The sequence below is a fragment of the Podarcis bocagei genome (genome assembly GCF_964188305.1).
Source record: "Podarcis bocagei genome assembly, chromosome: 3".
Classification (NCBI taxonomy): Eukaryota; Metazoa; Chordata; class Lepidosauria; order Squamata; family Lacertidae; genus Podarcis; species Podarcis bocagei.
The window spans coordinates 13,141,415-13,163,459 of record NC_138127.1 but is presented as its reverse complement, the minus strand read 5'-3'; the positions used below and the strand labels follow the sequence as shown (position 1 = coordinate 13,163,459).

The 22,045-nt window shown below is 46.7% G+C and overlaps 2 protein-coding genes and 1 long non-coding RNA gene across 4 annotated transcripts in view; 1 reads left to right on the top strand and 2 right to left on the bottom strand.

Annotated features, from left to right (window-relative positions):
- The window catches only part of LOC308584520, a 218,439-nt gene that overhangs the window by 101,216 nt on the left and 95,178 nt on the right, over positions 1–22,045 (bottom strand). For both annotated transcript variants that reach the window (XR_014006880.1, XR_014006881.1), the window contains exon 2: positions 11,505–11,532. This is a non-coding gene — a long non-coding RNA (uncharacterized lncRNA). The remainder of the gene's footprint in view (positions 1–11,504; positions 11,533–22,045) is intronic.
- Positions 292–11,273, bottom strand: RSAD2 (radical S-adenosyl methionine domain containing 2). Its single transcript, XM_081189198.1, has 6 exons — positions 10,554–11,273; positions 9,083–9,244; positions 6,340–6,569; positions 4,893–5,042; positions 3,773–3,805; positions 292–1,506 (listed from the first exon to the last, which is right to left on the bottom strand). Exons 1-6 carry the CDS (start codon positions 10,834–10,836, stop codon positions 1,342–1,344), a joined length of 1,023 nt encoding a protein of 340 aa, XP_081045324.1. The 5' UTR covers positions 10,837–11,273; the 3' UTR covers positions 292–1,341.
- Positions 12,375–18,988, top strand: CMPK2 (cytidine/uridine monophosphate kinase 2). The gene is made up of 5 exons (XM_081189162.1): positions 12,375–13,056; positions 14,298–14,412; positions 15,786–15,987; positions 17,083–17,316; positions 18,439–18,988. Exons 1-5 carry the CDS (start codon positions 12,412–12,414, stop codon positions 18,560–18,562), a joined length of 1,320 nt encoding a protein of 439 aa, XP_081045288.1. The 5' UTR covers positions 12,375–12,411; the 3' UTR covers positions 18,563–18,988.

The window sequence follows — 22,045 nt, the reverse complement described above, 5'->3', positions numbered from 1 at the left end:
CTATACCCGGGGGTCTCAAGATATAAAACCACAAAAGACATAATAAAAATAAAAACAACCCAATAGCCCCCCCCCCAAAAAAAACACACCACACATTTAGCATCACTAAACACCTGGCTTCTGGTCCAGGCCAGTTGGACCTCTGAAACACGGGGGACAAATCCTGCTCCTCCACATGATCTCAGTGATGGAGCTGGGATATAAGGACTCAGGCAGCCCTTAAGGTATCCTGGACACAAGTAGTTCAAAGGCTTTGTATATTAATACAAGAGATTTGAACCTGGGTCACACACTGCCAGCCCTCTCTGCCCCCATCAGTAGTCTAGCTGCTGCGCTCTCAACAGCTGAAGCAACTGGATCAGGTGCAACACAGCACAGTATCTAGAAGTTACCAGATAGCTCAGTATGGCGGTGATAACACCAACGCGGCAGGCTCGATCCCTGCATGGGACAGCTGCCTATTCCTGCAATTGCAGAGGGTTGAACTAGACAATCCTCAAGGTCCTTTCCAACTCTGCAATTCTATGAATTATAGTTTCCTTTTACAAAATAATAATGCTACGTGTGTCCAGCCAGAGTTAATGGATCATTGCTGGTGTATGGAATAAATGGCCATCACATCTATATATATTTTCTTAAAAGCTTGTGCCATTTTATTTGTTCTGTTGTGTTCCAATGCCACATTAGCCACTGCTGGGCCATTAGTCTCTTTGAGAGTTCCCCTGGTTTTTTGGCGGTAGCATATTTAGTTTTCTATGTATTGCTAAAGTCTTTGCCAAAGACAATCTTTTCACTCTTGGTAATTTAGTAATGCTCCAGTGATGTCTGTGTCTGCTTGATGCCCGGCTATATCTTCGACTTAAACAGCATTTATCTGAAAGTGTTGATGACAGCTGCCTCCATGCATACAAATAAGTATCTGAGAGCTTGTGTCCTTGACACCTTGGGCCTTCCCCTTTATACGTTTAAGCCTCACTGACGTTAGGTATTGCTGGTTAATATGTAGTCTTCCTCTACAAACCCAAAGTCTTGGGAAGACTTGGTGTGGCAGTTCAGATCTTCTTCTGGGTTTGAGTCTTTGGGGAGATGTTTTATCCAAGCCTATGTATACACAGTGCTGCTTTTGTTGCTGGTGCAAGCCATTATTTAAATATACAGTGACTGAAAGCTAATTCCCACTTGTGGGGAAATGTACACCTATTTTGCTTGCAACAGTCCACAGTCATTAAAATCCTGCCGCACATCCAAAGAAGCTAAAATACATATTGTTCTCTCTCCAGGGTGGAAGAAATGGATACTGTTCATGGTTTCAGTGCACATGTGGTAAACAGACAGGTTTGGTCACCATTCTAGTGCCATATCTGCTTTGCTCCAGACATATTTTCCTCCTCGCTTGAAAAACATATTTTCATCAAATCCACTGAATTTTATTGCGTCTTCTACACCTACATCCAGGATAGATCGGGAAGGTTCTTTCCGGCCATTTGCACAGTTTAGAAAACGCATCTGGGGTGAGGGGTGGACAGAGAGGAGAATTAATAACATATATAGCAGATCCCACAAAACAAATACCCACATCCCAATCACTTGAGATTAAAGTTGCTGGAACACCCCTGGTGCCTAACTCCGAATGTATGTAAAGTATACAGTGAAGATCCACGGAGGAACATTTTAAATAAATCCATTTCCTACTCTTAAACCACAGAGCCTAGGACTTGCCGATCAGAAGGTTGGCGGTTCAAATCCCCACGATAGGTTGAGCTCCTGTTGCTCGGTCCCTGCTCCTGCCAACCTAGCAGTTCAAAAGCATGTCAAAGTGCAAGTAGATAAATAGGTACCGCTCCAGCGGGAAGGTAAACGGCGTTTCCGTGCGCTGCTCTGGTTTGCCAGAAGCGGCTTAGTCATGCTGGCCACATGGCCGGCTCCCTCAGCCAATAAAGCGAGAAGAGCGCCGCAACCCCAGAGTTGGCCACGACTGGACCTAATGGTCAGGGGTCCCTTTACCCTGCCACACTGTATTTTTACACAACCCTTTGAGACCGCCTTGCAGTACTTCTGTATGCATATGAAATAGAACAGGTAATAGAAATGTACATTCCAGCCAATAACAGAATTTGCTGTCACATTACAACCATGCACTTTTAATGAGATGTGCAACTGTTCCCCCCCAAAAAAACCACACACTTTCAGATAGCATGTATGGTTGAGCAATTTGGGCTGTAGGTTTCCTAGGTAGGGTAAATAATAATAATAATAATAATAATAATAATAATAATAATAATAATAATAATAATAATAATAATAATATTGATACATTGGTGTGGTCAGGAATTAAAATCTCAGGATGCTGACAGCACAAATCTTAACCACTAGACTAAGGTTACCAGATGTCCCCGTTTCCCAGGGACAGTCCCCGGATTTACAAATCAGTCCCCATACAAAATCCATTGAAGCTGAAAAGTGTCCCCGCATTCATTGAAAAAAAAATCTGATAACCTTACACTAGACACACCGGGAAATGTTCAGGGACAGGGGTTCTACCCATCCTCTCAGGTACAGGTATTGTATTTCATCAAAATACAGAAAGGCTCAAGCTCAATCAACTTATATTCCAGAGCTGCACAGCCAAGCACAGGCATCTGTTCACGAACCCCATCTAAAAGCTGGTGGTGCAGTGGTTAGAATGTTGGACTAGGAGCTGGGAGACTCCAGGGTTTGATTCCCAACCATGAAGCTCGCTGGGTGACTTGGGCCAATCACTCCCTCTAAGCCTAACCTACCTCACAGGGTTCTTGTGGGGATTAAATGAGGAGTGGAGGAACTATATAAGCCATCTTGAACTCCACAGAGAAAAAGGTGCGATATAAATTCAATGAATGAATAAAGACTTCCGGTATCCAAGTGTGAAAAAAACATGGCAGGTATCTGTGCAGTATCCCAATATTGTTTTGTTTTGTTGCACTGGGGCGCAGCACTTCCTTGGGTTTCTCCACAGGGTGTACCATTCCCTCTTTTTACTTAAATTTTATCATAATGAAATATAAACTAGAATTGTAAATATTGCATCGTGCCATTCACACATTACAGGGATAAGCTTCAGTAGATCTCCACCAGCACAGTCACAAGAAGATCAAAAACTATCACTTCCGTTTTTGGATTAACCACAGTTTACGGTGGCTTACCAGATTTTTTTTCAATGAATCCGGGGACATACCCTTTTTTTTATTATTATTTTTGAAGCTGAGTAGGGAGTAGGGAGTCAGTAGTGGGGATGCTGAGGCAAAAGACCCTAGATCCAAGCATACATGCATATTGTATAAAGGTGCAAAGCCCTTCTTTCGCACCCTGTGAAACATAAATGCACTGAGTTTTTTTAAAAAAACTGGGCAACAGCCACCTGCCCGCGACTCCCGAGCTTCCCCCGATCAGTCAAAACAAAGGGGGAAGGGGGCAGGAGATTGCACAAGACACATCATATGGGGACTTCCGGTGAGGAAAAATGGCGGGCACCATGGCAGCGAGAAGCTCCTGAAGCCAGCCAGAGCCAACTGCGCTACCAGGCTGGCTCTGGGCTGCTGAGGCTGCCGCTGCCACGTTTCCCCAGATCAAGTCTACCGCTCTTAACCACTACACCACACTGGTTTAAGTAAGACTTGTCCAACCAAGTAAGTGTAGGGCAAAGGCTGATATTTTGCCCCATAGATGGAATGAACATTTCAAGTTGTGGTTGTGTGGGGTGGGGTAAATAAAACAACAAAAGAAAACAACTTACATATTCATCCAGAATTAGGTATGAATCTCTCATCTGTTAAATAAAAAGGGGGATGGAGAAAAAAATAATAATATTAAAATATATCTGTAGGTTTGAAGATTGGTGAACAATAATAATGACAGATTTTACCTAAGCTTTAGGATTGTTGTTTTTCTAATAACTTAAACCTGTATATAAATTACATGGAACCGATCCATGCTTTAAGACAAAAACAACTTCATTGGGTATAAGAGGACAGCTCTCTGTATTAAAGTGCTTTCAATCAAAAATTCAACAGAGAGGAAACATAAAGGGGATGGTTTATCTTCAAACATTAAGTGAGGGGGGAACCCCCTAAGATTTTCAGAATGCTGAATTCTATACCCAATCCCAGTTACTTCTCTTCCACCTCACAGTTATAAAATAATACATGGCCCTGGTGAAAGCATTCATCAGCAACAGCTCTATTACTACCGCAATTTTGTCTTCTTAACTATTTTTAACAAAATGAGCTAACGTTTAGGAAGTGAGTAAACCATCAAAGCTACCCTCTCTGCCAACCCAGCGCAAGCACACCGGCGCAAGTAGAAAAATAGGTACTGCTGCAGCAGGAAGTTAAATGGTGTTTCCGTGTGCTCTGGCACTCGTCACAGGGCTCCGTGCGCCAGAAGCAGTTTAGTCATGTTGGCCATATGACCTGGAAAAGCTGTCTGTGGACAAATGCCGGCTCCCTGAAAGCCAAGATGAGCACCGCACACCATAGTCGAATTCAACTGGACTTAACCGTCCAGGGTTCCTTTACCTTTTACCCTCCCTGATGAAACAGACTGCATCAGAAGCTGCTTTAACACTGCTGCAATGCCAGGATATTGTTAAGGCTTAATGTTTTCCACTGATAGACCTATCCGTCCAAGCCCTACCCATTTGGAGTGCTTATCATACAGTGCTGCAAGCTTACAAGAATTCTAGCCGATGTGGCCCCCATTTCCAGCAGGGGAAAAAGCAATAAACTTTGTGCCTGCATTTTTCTGCTAGCAAGCTCCTTTCAAAATACAAAACCAAACCATTAGCATTTCTAGTTTTCAAGATAAAAAGGTCTTTTCTCAGAGTTGATGAATAGTCCGCATTAGAAGAACTTTACCTTTTGATTAGATTCGGGCACCAAGCACGAGACATCTTTATGACAATGCAGGAATCGTTCAAAATCTTCGTCGCTGATGACAAATCTCTCTGCTTCTCTCAGAGCCTCTTCCCCTGTATTTTCTCCTTCGATGAGCAGGCACTGAAATACCTGTGAGACAGCCGAGTGTATGATTAAGAGAGGATGTTTGTCGGTCACACAACCACCGTGGCAAAACAATGATCTGATGGAGAGACTCCCGATAGTCTCTTTTTACACAGTAATAGACCACGGGTAAACTATACGATAAGGGACGCAGGTGGTGCTGTGGGTTAAACCACAGAGCCTAGGGCTTGCTGATCAGAAGGTTGGCGGTTCAAATCCCCGCGATGGGGTGGGCTCCCGTTGCTCGGTCCCTGCTCCTGCCAGCCTAGCAGTTCGAAAGCACATCAAAATGTAAGTAGATAAATAGGTATCGCTCCAGCGGGAAGGTAAACGGCGTTTCCGTGCGCTGCTCTGGTTCGCCAGAAGCGGCTTAGTCATGCTGGCCACATGACCCGGAAGTTGTACGCCGGCTCCCTCAGCCAGTAATGCGAGATGAGCGCCGCAACCCCAGAGTTGGTCACAACTGGACCTAATGGTCAGGGGTCCCTTTACCTTTACCTTTAAACTATACGATAGTGGCTGGAGGCTCACTTACTGTCACCTATGAGAAAACACACCCACAGCATTTTGCCACCCACACCAGCCAGTAGGTCCATTATCCTCCTAGAGCAGCAACAGAATCACCAGTCTCTTCAGGCGTTACGCGTGTGAAGAGGATGAATGTGATGAAAGGGGCTGTGCAGCTGTATGTCTAGCCTCATCCTCACCACTGTGTCGGGCGTAAATTCTGAAGCAATGAGTCTGCTTTATGAATGGAAGCTCCTGGCCCAATTGAGAAGTGGGAGGAGCCACACAACCAGTTCTATTTTACTAGGGCCAAACTTTCATTTAGTCCAGAACTCTGTTCTCATTTGTCAACCAGATGCTCATAGGAAGCTTGTAAGCAGAACCTGAGTGCATTGCAGCAATCCTCTGTCAGGGATGGAGTTTTATTGGTGCAGAATCTTCCTGGATTCACGAGAACATTATTGTACTTTCTAGTCAAACATGACCGCAGCTGGTGTTTCTCTCCTGTGAGCCATGTGAGAGCTCAAGATCGGTGCTCAGAGACAGGGAGATATAAACCTGCCGCTGAGCACATTATCCTTTCTTCTTACTTTACTTTTGGTCTGTATATACCATGTATTTTTTGCTTCTGCTGAATCGATTCACAGCAGCTGGTATTTAGGAATATGCTGCCTCAAACAGTGGAGGTAGAACACAGCCGTTATGTTCTAATGTGTCCTGGGACCTCACGGTGAAGGGCAAGTAAGAAATCTTATAACGAAATGAAAGCATTTTGCCGAAAAGAAGAGGTTCTTACCTTCCAACGGACAGGGTTTAGAGCTTTAATGTGCTTGTTCATATCCTCTTCCATGTTGAATCTGTTAATCACGGAGTTTATTTTGAAAGCCACACCATAATCTTGGCACCACTTCTTCAGTTTTTGGAGATTCTCAACATGGCTTTTCCTCCCTTGCCCACGGCCAATCAAAACATTGACTTCCTCGCAGAAGCTGTCACACGACACTGCAAGTATGTCTAGGTATTTCCCTGAAAGAGACAACGTTCACCCATGAACACCATGAGGCAAGGTGAGGCAAGAGCCCCAGGTAGAAAGAGCCCCAGGGGCAGCAGATCCCAATGCAGATCTTTCTTCAGGGCCGGCCCACCCATGAGGCAAGGTGAGGTGATGCCTCAGGCAGCAGGATACACCAGGGCAGCAGTTCCTGCTGTTGATCTTTCTTCCCTCCTTGTTCATGATGTAGATCTTTCCTCACCCCTTGTTTCTTGGGGCTACTTTGGGGTCTGCCTCAGGTGGCAAAATGTCTTGGGCCAGCCTTGATCCACACTATGGGCCAATGATTCATATCCTATTCAATTCAAAGTTATTTTCACAGGCTGGACCAGAAAATAACACACAATGTGCTTTTGGATTGTAATTAACTGTTCTTCCATTTATCTATAAATTCCTTACCAAAGCGTCAATCGAGCTCAACATTATTTTGACAACCATGAATTAATTCATTCAACAAATCTAATGCATTACTGCCCCCTCTTGCTGGTTGCCCTGGAAGAGGCAAACTTATGGGAGTTTTACTAAAATAGTAATAAACGTAGATGCTTTTAATTAATTAATTGAACAGGTATCCAATCGCCCAAACAGAGCAACTTATAGCTGAGGCCAAAAACAAGCAGAAATAAATTAGGGCTCATCCATACTGCTGGGTAATGCAGACAACAAGCTTTGGTGCCTCCATTAATTCTCCACAGTTCACACATCCTCCTCATACTTCCCCATCCCTGGATCCAGATTTTCTCATCCCTAACCCTTTTCAGAGCATCCCTGGTGTGAGAGAAAACCCTGGAAATCTCACCAGAGCAGAAAAACACCCCCCAAATCAACAATGTGATCTTTTTTTTTGCCCCCAGCCAGTAGATGAAAGTTAAGCAGGATAAAGGACTAATAACACATTTTCGAACAGATGATAAAGAATGGGCCTTGAAACAAAACGTCATGTATCTCTGCTACCCTAGAGAAAGATTCCTGTTCAAGGTTCCAGAATGTCTGGAGCAGCAGCCTTGAGCTGTTCACGCCTCTTGAGGAACGGCTGTCCTGATCCACCAGCTCATTGGAGTGGTTTGGTGTAGAGATACCAAAGGAGTATGTAAAAAATGCCAGTGTGGTCAATTCTAGTGCTTTATTATAGGAAAGAGTGAACTTACAGCCCAGCCTTTGGAGCTCCACTGCCTTTGGAGAAACGGGACAAACACCACAAATGTGGGAGGTCACCGTGACTTGTCCGCACCCAAGCAAACTTTAACACATTCCTTATACACAAAACAGCATGCCAGACCCTCCCACCCATTCACCTGCCTAGTGAGGCCATAGGTGGCAACTATCCAGAGCTTACAGATAAGTTTCCCTCTCTGGGCCAAGAGCCCAGCAACCCAAGGTCCACAGATAAGCACAGCATCAAAGCAAGTGAATAAACGAGCTCATTTTTCCAGGAACTACCAGTTAATGTATTGACTACCAAAATGCACACAAAAAACCAAAATGCGCACAAAAAGGCTGTGCTGAAAATTCAATTTATGTGAGTAGTCGTGCATTCAGCATCAAATGCTATTGAGCAAAAGCAAAGAGTAAAAGGTAAAGGGACCCCTGACCATTAGGTCCAGTCGTGGCCAACTCTGGGGTTGCGGCACTCATCTCTCTTTATTGGCCAAGGGAGCCGGCGTACAGCTTCCGGGTCATGTGGCCAGCATGACTAAGCCGCTTCTGGAGAACCAGAGCAGCGCACGGAAACACCGTTTACCTTCCCGCCAGAGTGGTACCTATTTATCTACTTGCACTTTGACATGCTTTTTAACTGCTAGGTTGGCAGGAGCAGGGACCGAGCAACGGGAGCTCACCCCGTCTCAGGGATTCGAACCACCAACCTTCTGATCAGCAAGTCCTAGGCTCTGTGGTTTAACCCACAGCACCACCCACGTCCCAAAGCTGTTGTAGGGATATAGGTCATTGTCCTGTTGTGCATGGATAGACTGTCTCCGTTGGCTCCATTTACATTCAGAGAACAGGGTCCCTATTAGTACAGTGGTACCTCGGGTTAAGAACTTAATTCATTCCAGAGGTCCATTCTTAACCTGAAACCATTCTTAATCTGAAGCACCACTTTAGCTAATGGGGCCTCCTGCTGCTGTTGCGCCGCCGGAGCACAATTTCTGTTCTCCTCCTGAAGCAAAGTACTTAACCCGAGGTACTATTTCTGGGTTAGTGGAGTCTGTACCCTGAAGCGTCTGTAACCTGAAGCATCTGTAACCCGAGGTACTACTGTATTAGTGTTTATCCTTCTGTGGTAAATGGGAGATTATTTCTTTTACTTGTAAAGTAAAGCATCTATGGCCAGCTAGCTCAGTAGGTACAGCACGAGATGCTTGATCTCAGGGTCGTGGGTTTGAGCCCTACATTAGGAGGAAGCTTCCTGCCCAGCAGTGAGGGTTGGTGTAGATGACCCTCACGGCCCCTTCCAACTCAATGATTCTCCTGCGCTCTCTCTTACCATAGCATCTGAACCATCTTTCCTTGATCATACTTCCATTGCTCACGATGCTAACGCTCGGCAGCTGAAGGTCTTCCTTGCAGAACTGGACCAGCTTCCCAACAAATTCTCCTCTCTCGTGCAGAAACGGCTCCCCTCCTGAAAAGTTTATTTTCTCCATGCCTAGGATGCAGAAGTAGGTGTGTGGGGGAGAGTAAGTCGAAAGCATATTCTGACAGTTGCACATGCAGCGTGTATGCGTTTGTGCGTACTGTGTTGTCACGAGGGCTGACAGGAAGTGCCGGGCCCCTGCAGGTCAAGAAGAGGCCAGAGTCGTGCTTATGCACAGCTCACAGACTTAACATATAGAATAAGAGAACAAGAACATATGTTTAAAGTTTATTGAATATATGGAAATAATTGTGTACAGCTGACCATGTTGGCAGCATTAAGACAAATTCATCAGTATAAAATGGTTTTGATGGATGCAATAATGGAAGACTGTACTCAATGGTACAGTTTTTTTGTGTAAAATATGAAGGGATTTATGATATGCAAAGGATGCGGGTGGCGCTGTGGGTTAAACCACAGAGCCTAGGACTTGCCGATCAGAAGGTCGGCAGTTCGAATCCCCGTGACGGGGTGAGCTCCCGTTGCTCGGTCCCTGCTCCTGCCAACCTAGCAGTTTGAAAGCCCCTCAAAGTGCAGGTAGATAAATAGGTACCGCTCCGGTGGGAAGGTAAACAGCATTTCTGTGCACTGCTCTGGTTTGCCAGAAGCGGCTTAGTGATGCTGTACGCCGGCTCCCTCGGCCAATAAAGCGAGATGAGCGCTGCAACCCTAGAGTCTTTCGCAACTGGACCTAATGGTCAGGGGTCCCTTTACCTTTACTTTATGATATGTAAAATGAACCACGGAAAGAGAAGAATGGAAGTCAGTGATATCTTGAGGATGTAAAATGAGTATTTTAAATTGTAAAACAGATAGCTTAATAAAATTATATACAAAAGAAGACTTTGGAGTCTTGGAATACAATCGTATTGTCTTAATTATTGCAAACAAAAGGCCGTGTGCAATTAATCTAGGCTGCAATCTTATACATATTCACACCGGGACAAATCCACTTGAACTTGCGATGGAGACAAATATCCAGAGGTCCCACCGTCGCCGCCCCTTTGCACGGTTGAACTACTGTCTGCCTAAACAACAAACAGCAGGACTCCCTCCTGGAGGAAATGCACCAGCTATCTAGCTAGTACAGGAGCCAACTCCTAGGGGACGAGGTCCCTTCCAGTCCCCCATAAAATATTTGAGATGTCGGCTCACCCACCCACCCTGCCCAAAGTTGATGGGCATTGTTATTCAAATAGTGGGCGCGCCCAGCATCTTGCGATCGATTATGCGGGGCGGCGCTTACTTGGGTACCCCCCCCCCCGATGTTTTATTCAGGTGGGTAGCTAGCCAGACAGCCCCGGGTCACCCACTCACTCACCCGCCTGCTTGAGCAAGCTGAGCCCTCTCTTGGCTTCCTGCAGGGGCAACACGAAGGAGGTCTTGGCAGTGTGGAAGCAGAAGCCGCACTTGTAGTTGCACTGCCGAGTGAAGTGGTAGTTGACGCTGAGCGGCACCGGCGTCCCGGAGGGGCTCCCTTTCTCCGGGGCGGGCAGGCGGCGCCCGGGAGCCCCCCAGAGCCAGAGGGGTGCCAGGCTGCTCCAGAGCGCGGCCAGAGCGCGGAGCAGGAGGCCGAGCAGGTGGCGGGGAGGCGAGAGCATCATCCTTGTTACGCACACAAGCGCTCCTCTCCGAGGCTTCAGTGCGCGGCGGGGAGCGAGCCGGCGGCTTTTTAGCGAGCAGATAACGGGACGGCGGGGCTGCGAGGAGGAGGAGGAGGAGGAGAGTTTCGGTTTCCATTTCCCGAGAAACTAAAATTGGCCCGGGGTTGCCAAGGGCGCGAGGACTCGCTCGGTTGCCTATGCAAAGGCACACCCACTAGCAGCCCCCACGCGCACACAACACGCACAGAGAACACACCTAGCAGGAGTCTTTCGTTTTTAGTTAGTATACAGCCGTGATTCATTCATGACTCTACTTCGGTGCAAAAGGGAGCCCAACTTTTCATGCGGAATCTTACCTGTCCTGACTGCGAAAGTGAAGCTGGTGCTTCATATGATTTGGAAGTCTAGAAATGGAGCACACCCCACCCTCAAATAATTTGTGCCTCTGCTGATACTGCCTGTCATTTGAATGCTCAACCCCCCTCCCCATTTTTAGAACTGCGCATTACAGTAACCTCTTTCCAAGCGCACATTCCCCCACACCAAGTCAATGTTTTGTGTGCACGCTTAAAAAAACAACAACTTGAATCAAGTCATGATATTAGAAAGTTCGTGAGTAAACATCATTAACCAACGCAGGGAACGGCCGCTCCGTTCATAGTGTGCACGTTTGAGATTTACTGTATACAGTGGTACCTTGGGTTAAGAACTTAATTCGTTCCAGAGGTCTGGTCTTAACTTGAGGCCCCACTTTAGCTAATGGGGCCTCCTGCTGCCGCTGCACGATTTCTGTTCTTATCCTGAAGCAAAGTTCTTAACCTGAAGCATTGTTTCTGGGTTAGCGGAGTCTGTAACCTGAAGCGTATGTAACCTGAAGCGTATGTAACCCGAGGTACCACTGTATTTGAAACGTCCCACGCTTCTCTCCTAGTTTTTGGGGGTCTTTGTGGGGTCCTCGTTTCCGTTTTCCCTATACCCGCGAATGTGAGCTGATGAAAGTTTATTCCAAAACATATCTGCGAAAGCGCTGTGGTTTTCGTTACGAGACCAATGCGGCTGTCCCTTCATTATTACTATTATTATTAGCCCTCTGGCTGCGTCGCCCCAGCAATCGAGAATGCCCAGGGGAAGGGTCAGCTTCACTTTCCCTTCGCGTCAGTTTCCATTCCGTTTTCTGGATCCGATTCTTGCTCCGCTTGGCAAAGAAGCGCCTGCACACACCCGCCCCCTTTCCTCAGCTCCCGCCTAATCAGGACATGCAAAACGCTCCCTGCCAAAGCTCAGGTTCGTTTCTCCCTCTGCAGGAGCGGCTGGTGATGAAGCGAACCTGCTTTTAAAAAGAAGCCCAATGAAAAGTTGCAGAAAGCAACTCGTCCCCTCGGAGCAAAGGCACGAGAGAGAGAGAGAGAGAGAGAGAGAGAGAGAGAGAGAGAGAGAGAGAGAGAGAGAGAGAGAGAGAGAGAGAGCGAGCATGCGCCGCCTGGCGGAAACCGCCCCCACTCCTCCTCGATCATTTTCGCGTCCCTGCCTGTTGCGCGCCCCGCTCGGTAAGTTTCGATTCTCTGCGGCGAAGCGATGCTGCGACGGGGCGCCCTCGCTCTGCTGGTGCCGCTCAGATGCCGCTCCGCCATGGCGACGCCTCCCGATCGCCGCTTCGTGGTGGAACTCGCGGGCTCGGAGCTGGTCCATTTCTCCCTGAGCGACGACGACAACAACCACCGTGCGCCTCCCCGGTGCTTCCTGCCCCGTCCGGGGAGATGCTACTCCTTCTGCCTCCCGGCGGCGGGGAGCCCCCGGGAGCGGGTCCGGGCTGCCCGGCTGCACCGTCTTCTGCAGCGGAGGCTGAGCAAGGAGCAGCCTTTCGGGGCCGGGAGCGCAGCGCTGGCGCTCCTCTCCTACAGCCCCAGCCGCGAGGCTGCGCTGGAAAGAGGCTTCCTGGTGCAGGACGAGCGGCGGGCGCCCGAGATCGAGCGCTCCCTCGAAGAGCTGCTTCGCCACCTGCTGCCGGCGCCGGTCCACCTTGCGGTATACGAGGTGGCGGAAGGCGGCGAGGTGCGCTGCGCACTGTGGCGCCTTGTTGGGGCGGCGCAGGGCAGGCAGCTGGTGCGCAGGGCGCGCGTGGTCGCCGAGGAGGAGCCGGCGCTGCATCCTGCCGGCGCGCACCTCCTGGACGACGCCGTGTTCCGCTCTCGGGGAGCTGCCCGGAGGGTCCTGGAGGAGGTGAGTGTTGCTTCTCATGTGCATCTCTTGCTTGTTGCTGTTGTTTAGTCGTGTCCGACTCTTCGTGACCCCACGGACCAGAGCACGCCAGGCACTCCTGTCTTCCACTGCCTCCCGCAGTTTGGTCAAACTCATGCTGGTAGCTTCGAGAAAACTGTCCAACCATCTCGTCCTCTGTCGTCCTCTTCTCCTTGTGCCCTCCATCTTTCCCAACATCAGGGTCTTTTCCAGGGAGTCTTCTCTTCTCATGAGCTGGCCAAAGTATTGGAGCCTCAGCTTCAATCGATACCTATCTGCAACTTCAATCGATATGTCCTTCCAGTGAGCACTCAGGGCTGATTTCCTTCAGAATGGGTAGGTTTGATCTTCTTGCAGTCCATGGGACTCTCAAGAGTCTCCTCCAGCACCATAATTCAAAAGCATCAATTCTTCAGTGATCAGCCTTCTTTATGGTCTCTTGCTTAGGCGAATGAAATAACTACCAGGATTGGCAGAATGGGCAGCCTTCAGGTGCCGGTACTCACCATCAAGCTGTTACAATAAATGCCACAATTTCTAACAACAAAAGGGGTACAAGGCAGCTTACAGCTAAAAACAGCTGAAAAGCAAAAAAGAAACCAATCATTTTTTTTAAAAAAATGATTTAATAAAATTGAACCCCCCTCTCTTTCTCTATTGAAAACATACAATCACAACAAAAGCAGCATGGCACCACCTCCCTTGTTAAAAGCAGTCAGTTCCAAAATGCCTGTTGGAACAAGGTCTTCTCCACTTGCTGGAAAATTATAGAATCAAAGAGGCACCCCGAGGGTCATCTAGTCCAACCCCCTGCAATGGAGGAATACTTTTGCCCAACATGAGGCTCGGACCCACAACCCTGAGATTATTAAGAGTCTCATGCTTTACTGAGGGAGCTATCCAGCAGCTGCTATAGTAGCATTTTTTCTTCCCTCTCTGTTTCCTTTAATGCCCAAATGAATCTCTCTCTGCACTGTCCCACTTTCAGGGAATTCAAACATATCTTGGCCTCCCAGCAAGGGGACTGGGCAGGCTGTCATTGGGACATTCCAAAGAACCCCAGGAAACAAACGCTAGTGAGTCGCCCCATCGCTATCTCCCAGAGCTCTCACAAGCTTTTGTGACAGACCTTTGAATGCTCCCCCATAGGCATTGCTGAGGCTTCAGTCCCCGAGTTATTGATAAGCAACTGCTTCTTTAGTAAATACATGCTTTCCTTACAGTGCACTTCTCTCATTCCTGAGGCCAAAGCAGTCCTTGATCTGGTGGATCAGTGCCCTCAGCATCCAAAGAAGGGTGATTTCCCGGTGATAGTTATCGAGGGTCTGGATGCAACAGGTAAGAGTTTAAGGCAAAACTCAAAAGGCGTGAATAAACCTGTGAGCTCTGCAACAGAATGTTGCAGTGAGAAGGGATTCAGGGTTTCAGCTGCTCCACCCAGGTCTCTGTCCATCCCCAACAGTCAACTTTCAGTGGCCACTGAGCACATTTGGTCTTTATTGGACGGTTCTTGGGGCTCCCCCTTGATAGTGCTGCTCCAAGAAGGTTGGGTCTCTCTGGTGATGATGCTAAACCTGCAATCCTATTCACACACTCAGTATGGCCCTAACTCGTCAGGCGTGGGAGAAGAGCAGCAAGAGCACAGGCCACAAAACATGTCTCAAGGGTGAAGGAAGGAATCAAAGTAGGGTGGAAGACAACTGGTGTCTCCATATCACCAAAAGAACCATCAGTGTCAGGAAGGAGGGAAAAATAGGCTGTTAAATTCACTCAGGCACATTTACATTGTGTGCCTCCTGCACGAGAAGTTCTGGAGGGTGGCAACACAAGAATGGGCCTTTTCTGCAGTGGTTCCCCATCTGTAGAGGTAAAAAGGTCAAGTCCAGTCAAAGGCGGTCCAGACGGTTAAGTCCAGTCAAAGGCGAGTGTGGGGTTGCGGCACTCATCTCGCTTTCAGGCTGAGAGAGCCGGTGTTTGTCCACAGATAGCTTTCTGGGTCATGTGGCCAGCATGACTAAACTGCTTCTGGCACAACAGAACATTGTGACAAGTGCCAGAGTGCATGGAAACACATTTTACCTTCCCGCTGCAGTGGTACCTATTTATCTACTTGAACTGGCATGCTTTCAAACTGCTAGGTTGACAGGAGCTGGGACAGAGCAACGGGAGCTCACTCCGTCGCAGGGATTTGAACCGCCAACCTTTTGATCGGCAAGCCCAAGAGGCTCAGTGGTTTAGGCCACAGTGCCACCCATGTCCCTTTGCCATCTGTGGAATGCTTTCCCCAGGGAAGCTCACCTGGCATCTTCTTTACATATTCTTAGGCACCACGCAAAAACGTTTCTCTCCAACCAGGCATTCTGTGGGTTTTAAAATGTGTCTGTGGGAGGGGACTTATCGGTTGGTTTTGTTTTATTATGTATTTTGTGTCCCCATTTTGTATTTTTCTGTTGTGAACCACCCTGGAATCTTTGGATAAAGGGTGGTATACAAATTTAATCAATCAATCAATCAAATAAATAAATAAATAAACAAAACATTACATCCTGCAATTTCTGGCTTAACAGTATGCATTTTTTAAAAGTACTTATGCAGATGCTACAACATTCAAGAGGCTTTCAGAGGATGCTTTTGTCTCTGTTGAACTTCTTAAATCAACTCTTGCACTGTGCCGTGAATAAAGGACATGCTCTTCCTTGTGTCATATATAGGCAAAACAACATTGACGCAAGCTGTGAAGGACTCACTGAATGCTGTTCTCTTGAGATCTCCTCCGCCTAGTGTCAGCCAGTGGAGAAAGATATTTGATGATGAACCAACGCTCATACGGAGGGCATTTTATGCTCTGACCAACTACATCCTTGCTTCCGAAATAGCGAAAGCATCGTCTAAGTCACCAGTGATCGTAGACAGGTTGGTAAAAACATTGCACATTATCAAAAAGAACTTGGGAGCCCTTTTCCTGTCTGTATATGCTGTATTTTTCACTCTATAAGATGGACCAGACGTCTTATGGAGTGAAAAATACAGTAATTACATTACCTGTTTCCTGTATGGGGCCACTATTGGCATTACTTTTGCCCTACTTGCCATTGTTCTGCTTTAGAGTCTTAGAAAGCAAAAGCATGTATAATATAACCAGCCAATCACCCCTTGTTTTGATTGGCTGGATCTCACTCTTACCTGAAGTTAACAGACCTGAATCCAGAGAACTTGTTGCTTGTACTCAAGAAAGATTGAACGTGTGTTTGTCCAACAGCAGCTACCCTTTGCAGGATTCCCTGGAGGAAGCCATGACTGTCAAAGTGGTACAGACGTATGTTAAATGCACATAGCATAGATGTGACCAGTGTCACAATCCCTTAAACCAGGGGTGGCCAACTTCTGAGAGACTGCAATCTACTTTCAAAATTAAAATCTGACAATGATTTACCCCTGTTTTGGGGGGTTCAGGGCAAAGTTGTTGACCTTTTTTTAAGGGAGGATGAAAGCCCCATTTCTTAGGACGGAAGTTCCATTTTTGGGGGGGTTAAAGGCAAGGGTCTAAGGAAAAAAGCCGCTCACAGTAATACCGCTTTTAATGAAAACAGCTACAGGGAGAAAGCTCCATCTTCCCTTCCACTGATCAGACAACATTGGAGGGCAGGGCAAGAAGGCGGGGCAGGAGTCACTTTCAATGCCGCTGAAGAAAGGGAGCCACAGATCGACCCGCGATCTACCAAAACCTCGCAGGGATCTACCAGTAGATCGCGATCGACCTGTTGGACATCCCTGCAGGCTTAAACTAACCTACCCCACACATGGTTCTTGTGAGGCTAGCCCTTCGTGTAGACTGCTTTAAATGCCTCTTGGGAAGAGATGTAGTCCAAAATGAGAATGAAGGCCACATAACGGATTTTAGTTAGATGCGGAGTTGCCTATTTGCACAGCTCATTCTATGCACCTAGTGTTGAATTTTCTTAAAACCTTCAAATGCCTCAAGTTTCACCCACACCCGTAATTTGATAGGTATTGGCACAGCACTGCTGCATATGCAGTTGCCACCGAAATAAGTGGGAAAGTGCAGAATCTTCCTCCTCTGCATCACGAAGTATACCACTGGCCCGAAGACCTCCTAAAACCAGATGTTGTTCTACTGCTAACTGTTAGTCCTGAGGAAAGAATCCGGAGACTGAAGGGACGAGGGATGGAGAAAACAGAGGAGGAGACTGAGCTAGAAGCTAATACTTGTTTCCGTCAAAAGTATGTATTAAACCCATAATATTGTTGTAAGCTTGGGCGGAGAATTGGAGCGGATGAACTCAAGGGCCCCTTTCAACTCTTGATTCTATGATTGTAAGGTACTGTTAAAATGGATAAACTTTTTAAGTAGGGGGCCGGTCCACTGTCCCTCAGACCTTGTGGGGGGCCGGACTATATTTTTTTGGGGGGAATGAATGAATTCCTAAGCCCCACAAATAACCCAGAGATGCATTTTAAATAAAAGGAAACATTCTACTCATGTAAAAACACGCTGATTCCTGGACCATCTGCGGGCCAGATTTAGAAGGCGATTGGGCCGGATCTGGCCCCTGGGCCTTAGGTTGCCTACCCATGGCTTACACCATGTGGCATTTTTAAAGACTTGGATAAGACCACCTGCTCCAAGCAAGATAGCCTTGAGAAGGAGGCAGCCGGGCAAAGATCCTGCTATCCACTTGCTCCTGAACCAGATCACTTGACCCCTCCATCAACATGGCAGTGACACCCCCTGCCCATTTTCTGAGCTCTTTTTCATCCTGCTCCCCTCTTTCCACCCTGCCACGCTGTCCCTTAGTTCTCCTTAGGAATCCATTTCTTTCAATGTTTTAATTATGGCTGTACTTCAGATGTGTCGTGAAGTCTTTTGACTCCAGTTGGAAAGTGGGATATGCATCTAAAACAGCTCAATTAAGGCTACAATCCTAAACAAACATTCTAGTGTGAAAGGCCTGTTCAGCTTGGTGTGATTCATGTTGGGTAAACACCGGTGGGGTGGCGCCATGGAGCCACCCATTTGACGTCAACACTGTTGCTGGTTACTGGGATGGTATGAGAGTGGCATGGTGTGGTTGGTGAGGTTGGAGCTGAAGAAGCACAGTGGCAGAGCCAATCAGGCATTCGTACTGGTGCACTTACATGGCTCTGACCATGCCACCACCCTGGGAGGATAGTACTATAAACAAATCAGTGGATAGCTGAAATCTGTTACAGGAGTAAATCCTAAATACATCGTCTTGGGAGTAAGTTCCTAAGGAGTGAACTGAGTAGCATTGCATTGGAAACATTGTGACTGACTTCTATGTGTGGGTTAAATTTGTACTCTTCCTTACTCTTTTCTGACAGAGTTGAAGAATCTTACAGAAGGATGGAGAATCCGACGTGTCAACCAGTTGACGCTAGTCCCTCTAGAGAAGAGGTTCTCAAAGCTGTTCTGCACCTAGTTAAAAACCAGTGTCATTTACCATAATTGGTTGCGAATGTAGTAGTGCCAGGCTGCTTTGGCATAAAAGGGGTTGCCCCCAAACTTCCCAGCAGATAAGTGTTGAGTAGGAGTATTAACAACTTCATTTTCTCAAAGAGTGAGAAGCATATTGGATTATACAGGATGGATGCCACATTGTCATGGGTTAGCCAAAAATCCTGTCAATTACAGTTTGCTGATGAGCACCAAGGATTTGTAACAGAAATCTCAGAAGAACCAGAGGCAAATCAGGGGTATATGTTTTGGGGGGAGGGATTTATTGCCCTCCCTCTCATATTCACCTGTATTTTAAATTGGTTTCTTTTCTTTTCCCCTATTATGTTTTTACTGTGATTTTATTGGTGTTAGCCACCCTGAGCCTGGCTCTGGCTGGGGAGGGCGGGGTATAAATAAAATTTATTATAATTATTATTATTGTTGTTGTTGTTATTGTTGTTGTTATTATTATTATTATTATTATTTCCCCAGTTTTTCAGGGGACTACAAGGCAAGAGTGAGGGCAATGCTTCCTGCTCTTGCTCTGACTTGGCTTTGTGACAATATCACATGGCCAAACCTGATGGATTACTTAATTTAGCGAACTCATTATGCTGCCTACATGATTCCGCTTTTGCTAGCCCATTTAATAAAAAAAAAAATGGAGCTGGAACTGTGGGTAGGGAAGACAGCAGCTCAGAAAAGTTGCAAAGCGGTACACCAACAAGGTAAAAAGGTGGTGATCATGAATTCCACACACACACAACCTTCCACTTGGAAAATGTTCACAGGCAGCAAGATCCTAATTCCCAACTCTCACCAAACTTCAGTTACAATTCTTTGCAGGGAGCCTATGACAATTAAGCAATTATAACACTAATGCGTTTTTGTAGAGTCGATCTGCCCAGTGAGTCATAGGCCATAAAAACGTAAAATGATGTCCTGAGAGCTGATTACTCTGATAATTAGAGATATAATTCTGCACTGGGGGGCAACACGGAATGGTGGATGTGCAAGTCCTTTCGTGCCACACTGCTGCTTTTCTGTGGCTTACGAAGTAACTTCGTTCAACTTCATTTTTCCTTCCCTTTTTTTTGGCACACTCAAGTGGCAGCAAAGAGAGGTGCAGCTCACTGTTTCAAAAAGAGAAATTGGGGAAACAGGAGTATTTATGTATAGCCTGCTGGGCTGGATTTTGGCTTCAGCAAAAGATTGTAAGGAATATTGTTTAGATCTAAACTTTTAGTCTCAGCCTATATTACCAATGAGGTACACGGGTGGCACTGTGGGTTAAACCACAGAGCCTAGGACTTGCGATCAGAAGGTCGGTGGTTCGAATCCCCGCGATGGGGTGAGCTCCCGTATCTTGGTCCTTGCTCCTGCCAACCTAGCAGTTTGAAAGCACGTCAAAGTGCAAGTAGATAAATAGATACCGCTCTGGCGGGAAGGTAAACGGCGTTTCCGTGCGCTGCTCTGGTTCGCCAGAAGCAGCTTAGTCATGCTGGCCACATGACCCGGAAGCTGTACGCCGGCTCCCTCGGCCAATAAAGCGAGATGAGCGCCGCAACCCCAGAGGCGGTCATGACTGGACCTAATGGTCAGGGGTCTCTTTACCAACAATCATTTGGAGTAGCTGATATCTGAACAATTGCAAATGAAGAAGATTCATGTCTCTTCAAGCAAGCTCTATGTAGGAACGTAGTCCAAAACTTTGACTTGTAGTGGGTAGAGCCGAAGGGTCTCTAGTTTTTACTTAAATGAGCCAGTTTACTCTCCCACTTCTTGTGTTTTAATCAGCTGAATTTGTCACTGTCCTGCATTTCAACAGGAGAAGTAATGTATTTTGCATGGATTAAAATGCCCATTTCTCTTGCAAAACTTTGGCTGTGCACCTGTTGTCTATGTGGTTATGCGTGTGCACATAAAATAAAGCAGACTACTCTTTCAGGGCAGACACCATGAGAACCTAAGGAGAACTCTGTGCAGTTGCCATCATGACTATTAGTAGTCATTAATAGATGCTTGAAGATGCATTTCCACGAAGAGGAATATTCATATTTCAAATTGCTTGTGCTATAAATTGAAAGATAGCCTCAAAATGTTAACCAGCAGATTTTTGCGAATTTAATGCATATTTCAATTCACTAAAATTGAAGAGCAAAAATTAAGATTAATACTCTAAGGAGTATTTTCTTCACTTATCACTTCCCTCTGTGGCTGCCTATGCTCGTGCTGTGCCCCCCCCCCATTTATGCATTTTCACCTGTGGCTCCCTTGGAATATCCTGGGGCCCACCAGGGGGCCATATGGCCCCCATCTGGGAAACACTGGACTAAAGCATCACTAACTTGTGCATCTAGAGCAGGGATCAGCAAAATTTTTCAGCAGGAGGCCGGTTCACAGTCCCTAAGACCTTGTGGGGGGGCCGGACTATATTTTGAAAAAAAATAATGAACGAATTCCTATGCCCCACAAATAACCCAGAGATGCATTTTAAATAAAAGCACACATTCTACTCATGTAAAAACACACTGATTCCTGGACCGTCTGCGGGCAGTATTTAGAAGGCAATTGGGCCAGATCCGGCCCCTAGGCCTTAGTTTGCCTACCCATGATCTAGATCTAACATGATATTTTACTGGACCAAAATCCCATTAACATAGTGCTGCATCGCCTTCTCAACCAATATTTACAATGGCTCTTTTTAATCCAAAGGACTTGGTTCTGGTCTATGGAAATTAGTTCCTTCGCTGTGTTTTTGTTTTGTTAGGGTGTGTGTGTGTTTCATTTTGTTGTTGTTTTTAACCAGATGAGCAGATATTGCCACTAGAGGGCAGAAAAGAGCTAGGCACAGCATGTCTCAAAAGTCAGGCAACAACAAATACCTTCTGTCAAGGCAATCATTTCCAGCTTTGCAGGGATAGCGAGCAGAGATAAAGAGTGCTGAAACAGCAGAACGCATTACGCTCAGTCTAGAGCTTCGGGCCATGCTGGAGCTCTCTGGTGGAGCTGCTGTTGATAGATCGTGGTCTGGCAGGATTTTGTGAACAAGGGGGAGGGCTTCCCTGGGCGAAATGCTGTAAGACAGCCTTCGGCAACCTGGTGCCCTCCGGATTTTGCTAGCACCCATCGTCCCTGGCTGATGGGTGCTGGAATGACTTCATCTGAATGGCACCAGGATGATGAGAAAGGCTGTTTTGACTTTAAAACATATTGGCATTCCCAATGAAAAGGTGCCTGCTGCAAGTGATTATGATCCCTAACATGGAAACCTTTCTTTCGCATCTCAGTTTTGCTGCGGTTTCCGTGTTCTGAAATGAAAACATTTTTCCAAAGCAGGCAAATATGTTAAATCGTGTGAAAACTAGAAAGTAGCGCTTTTGGAAGGCCAACATATCTCTCGACCCCCTGCTAGGAGCTCATCTCTTTTGCTCTTGTTCAAAGGCATTTTGCTAGTTGGGAGTTGCTGAAATGGATGACCCATCTGAGAAA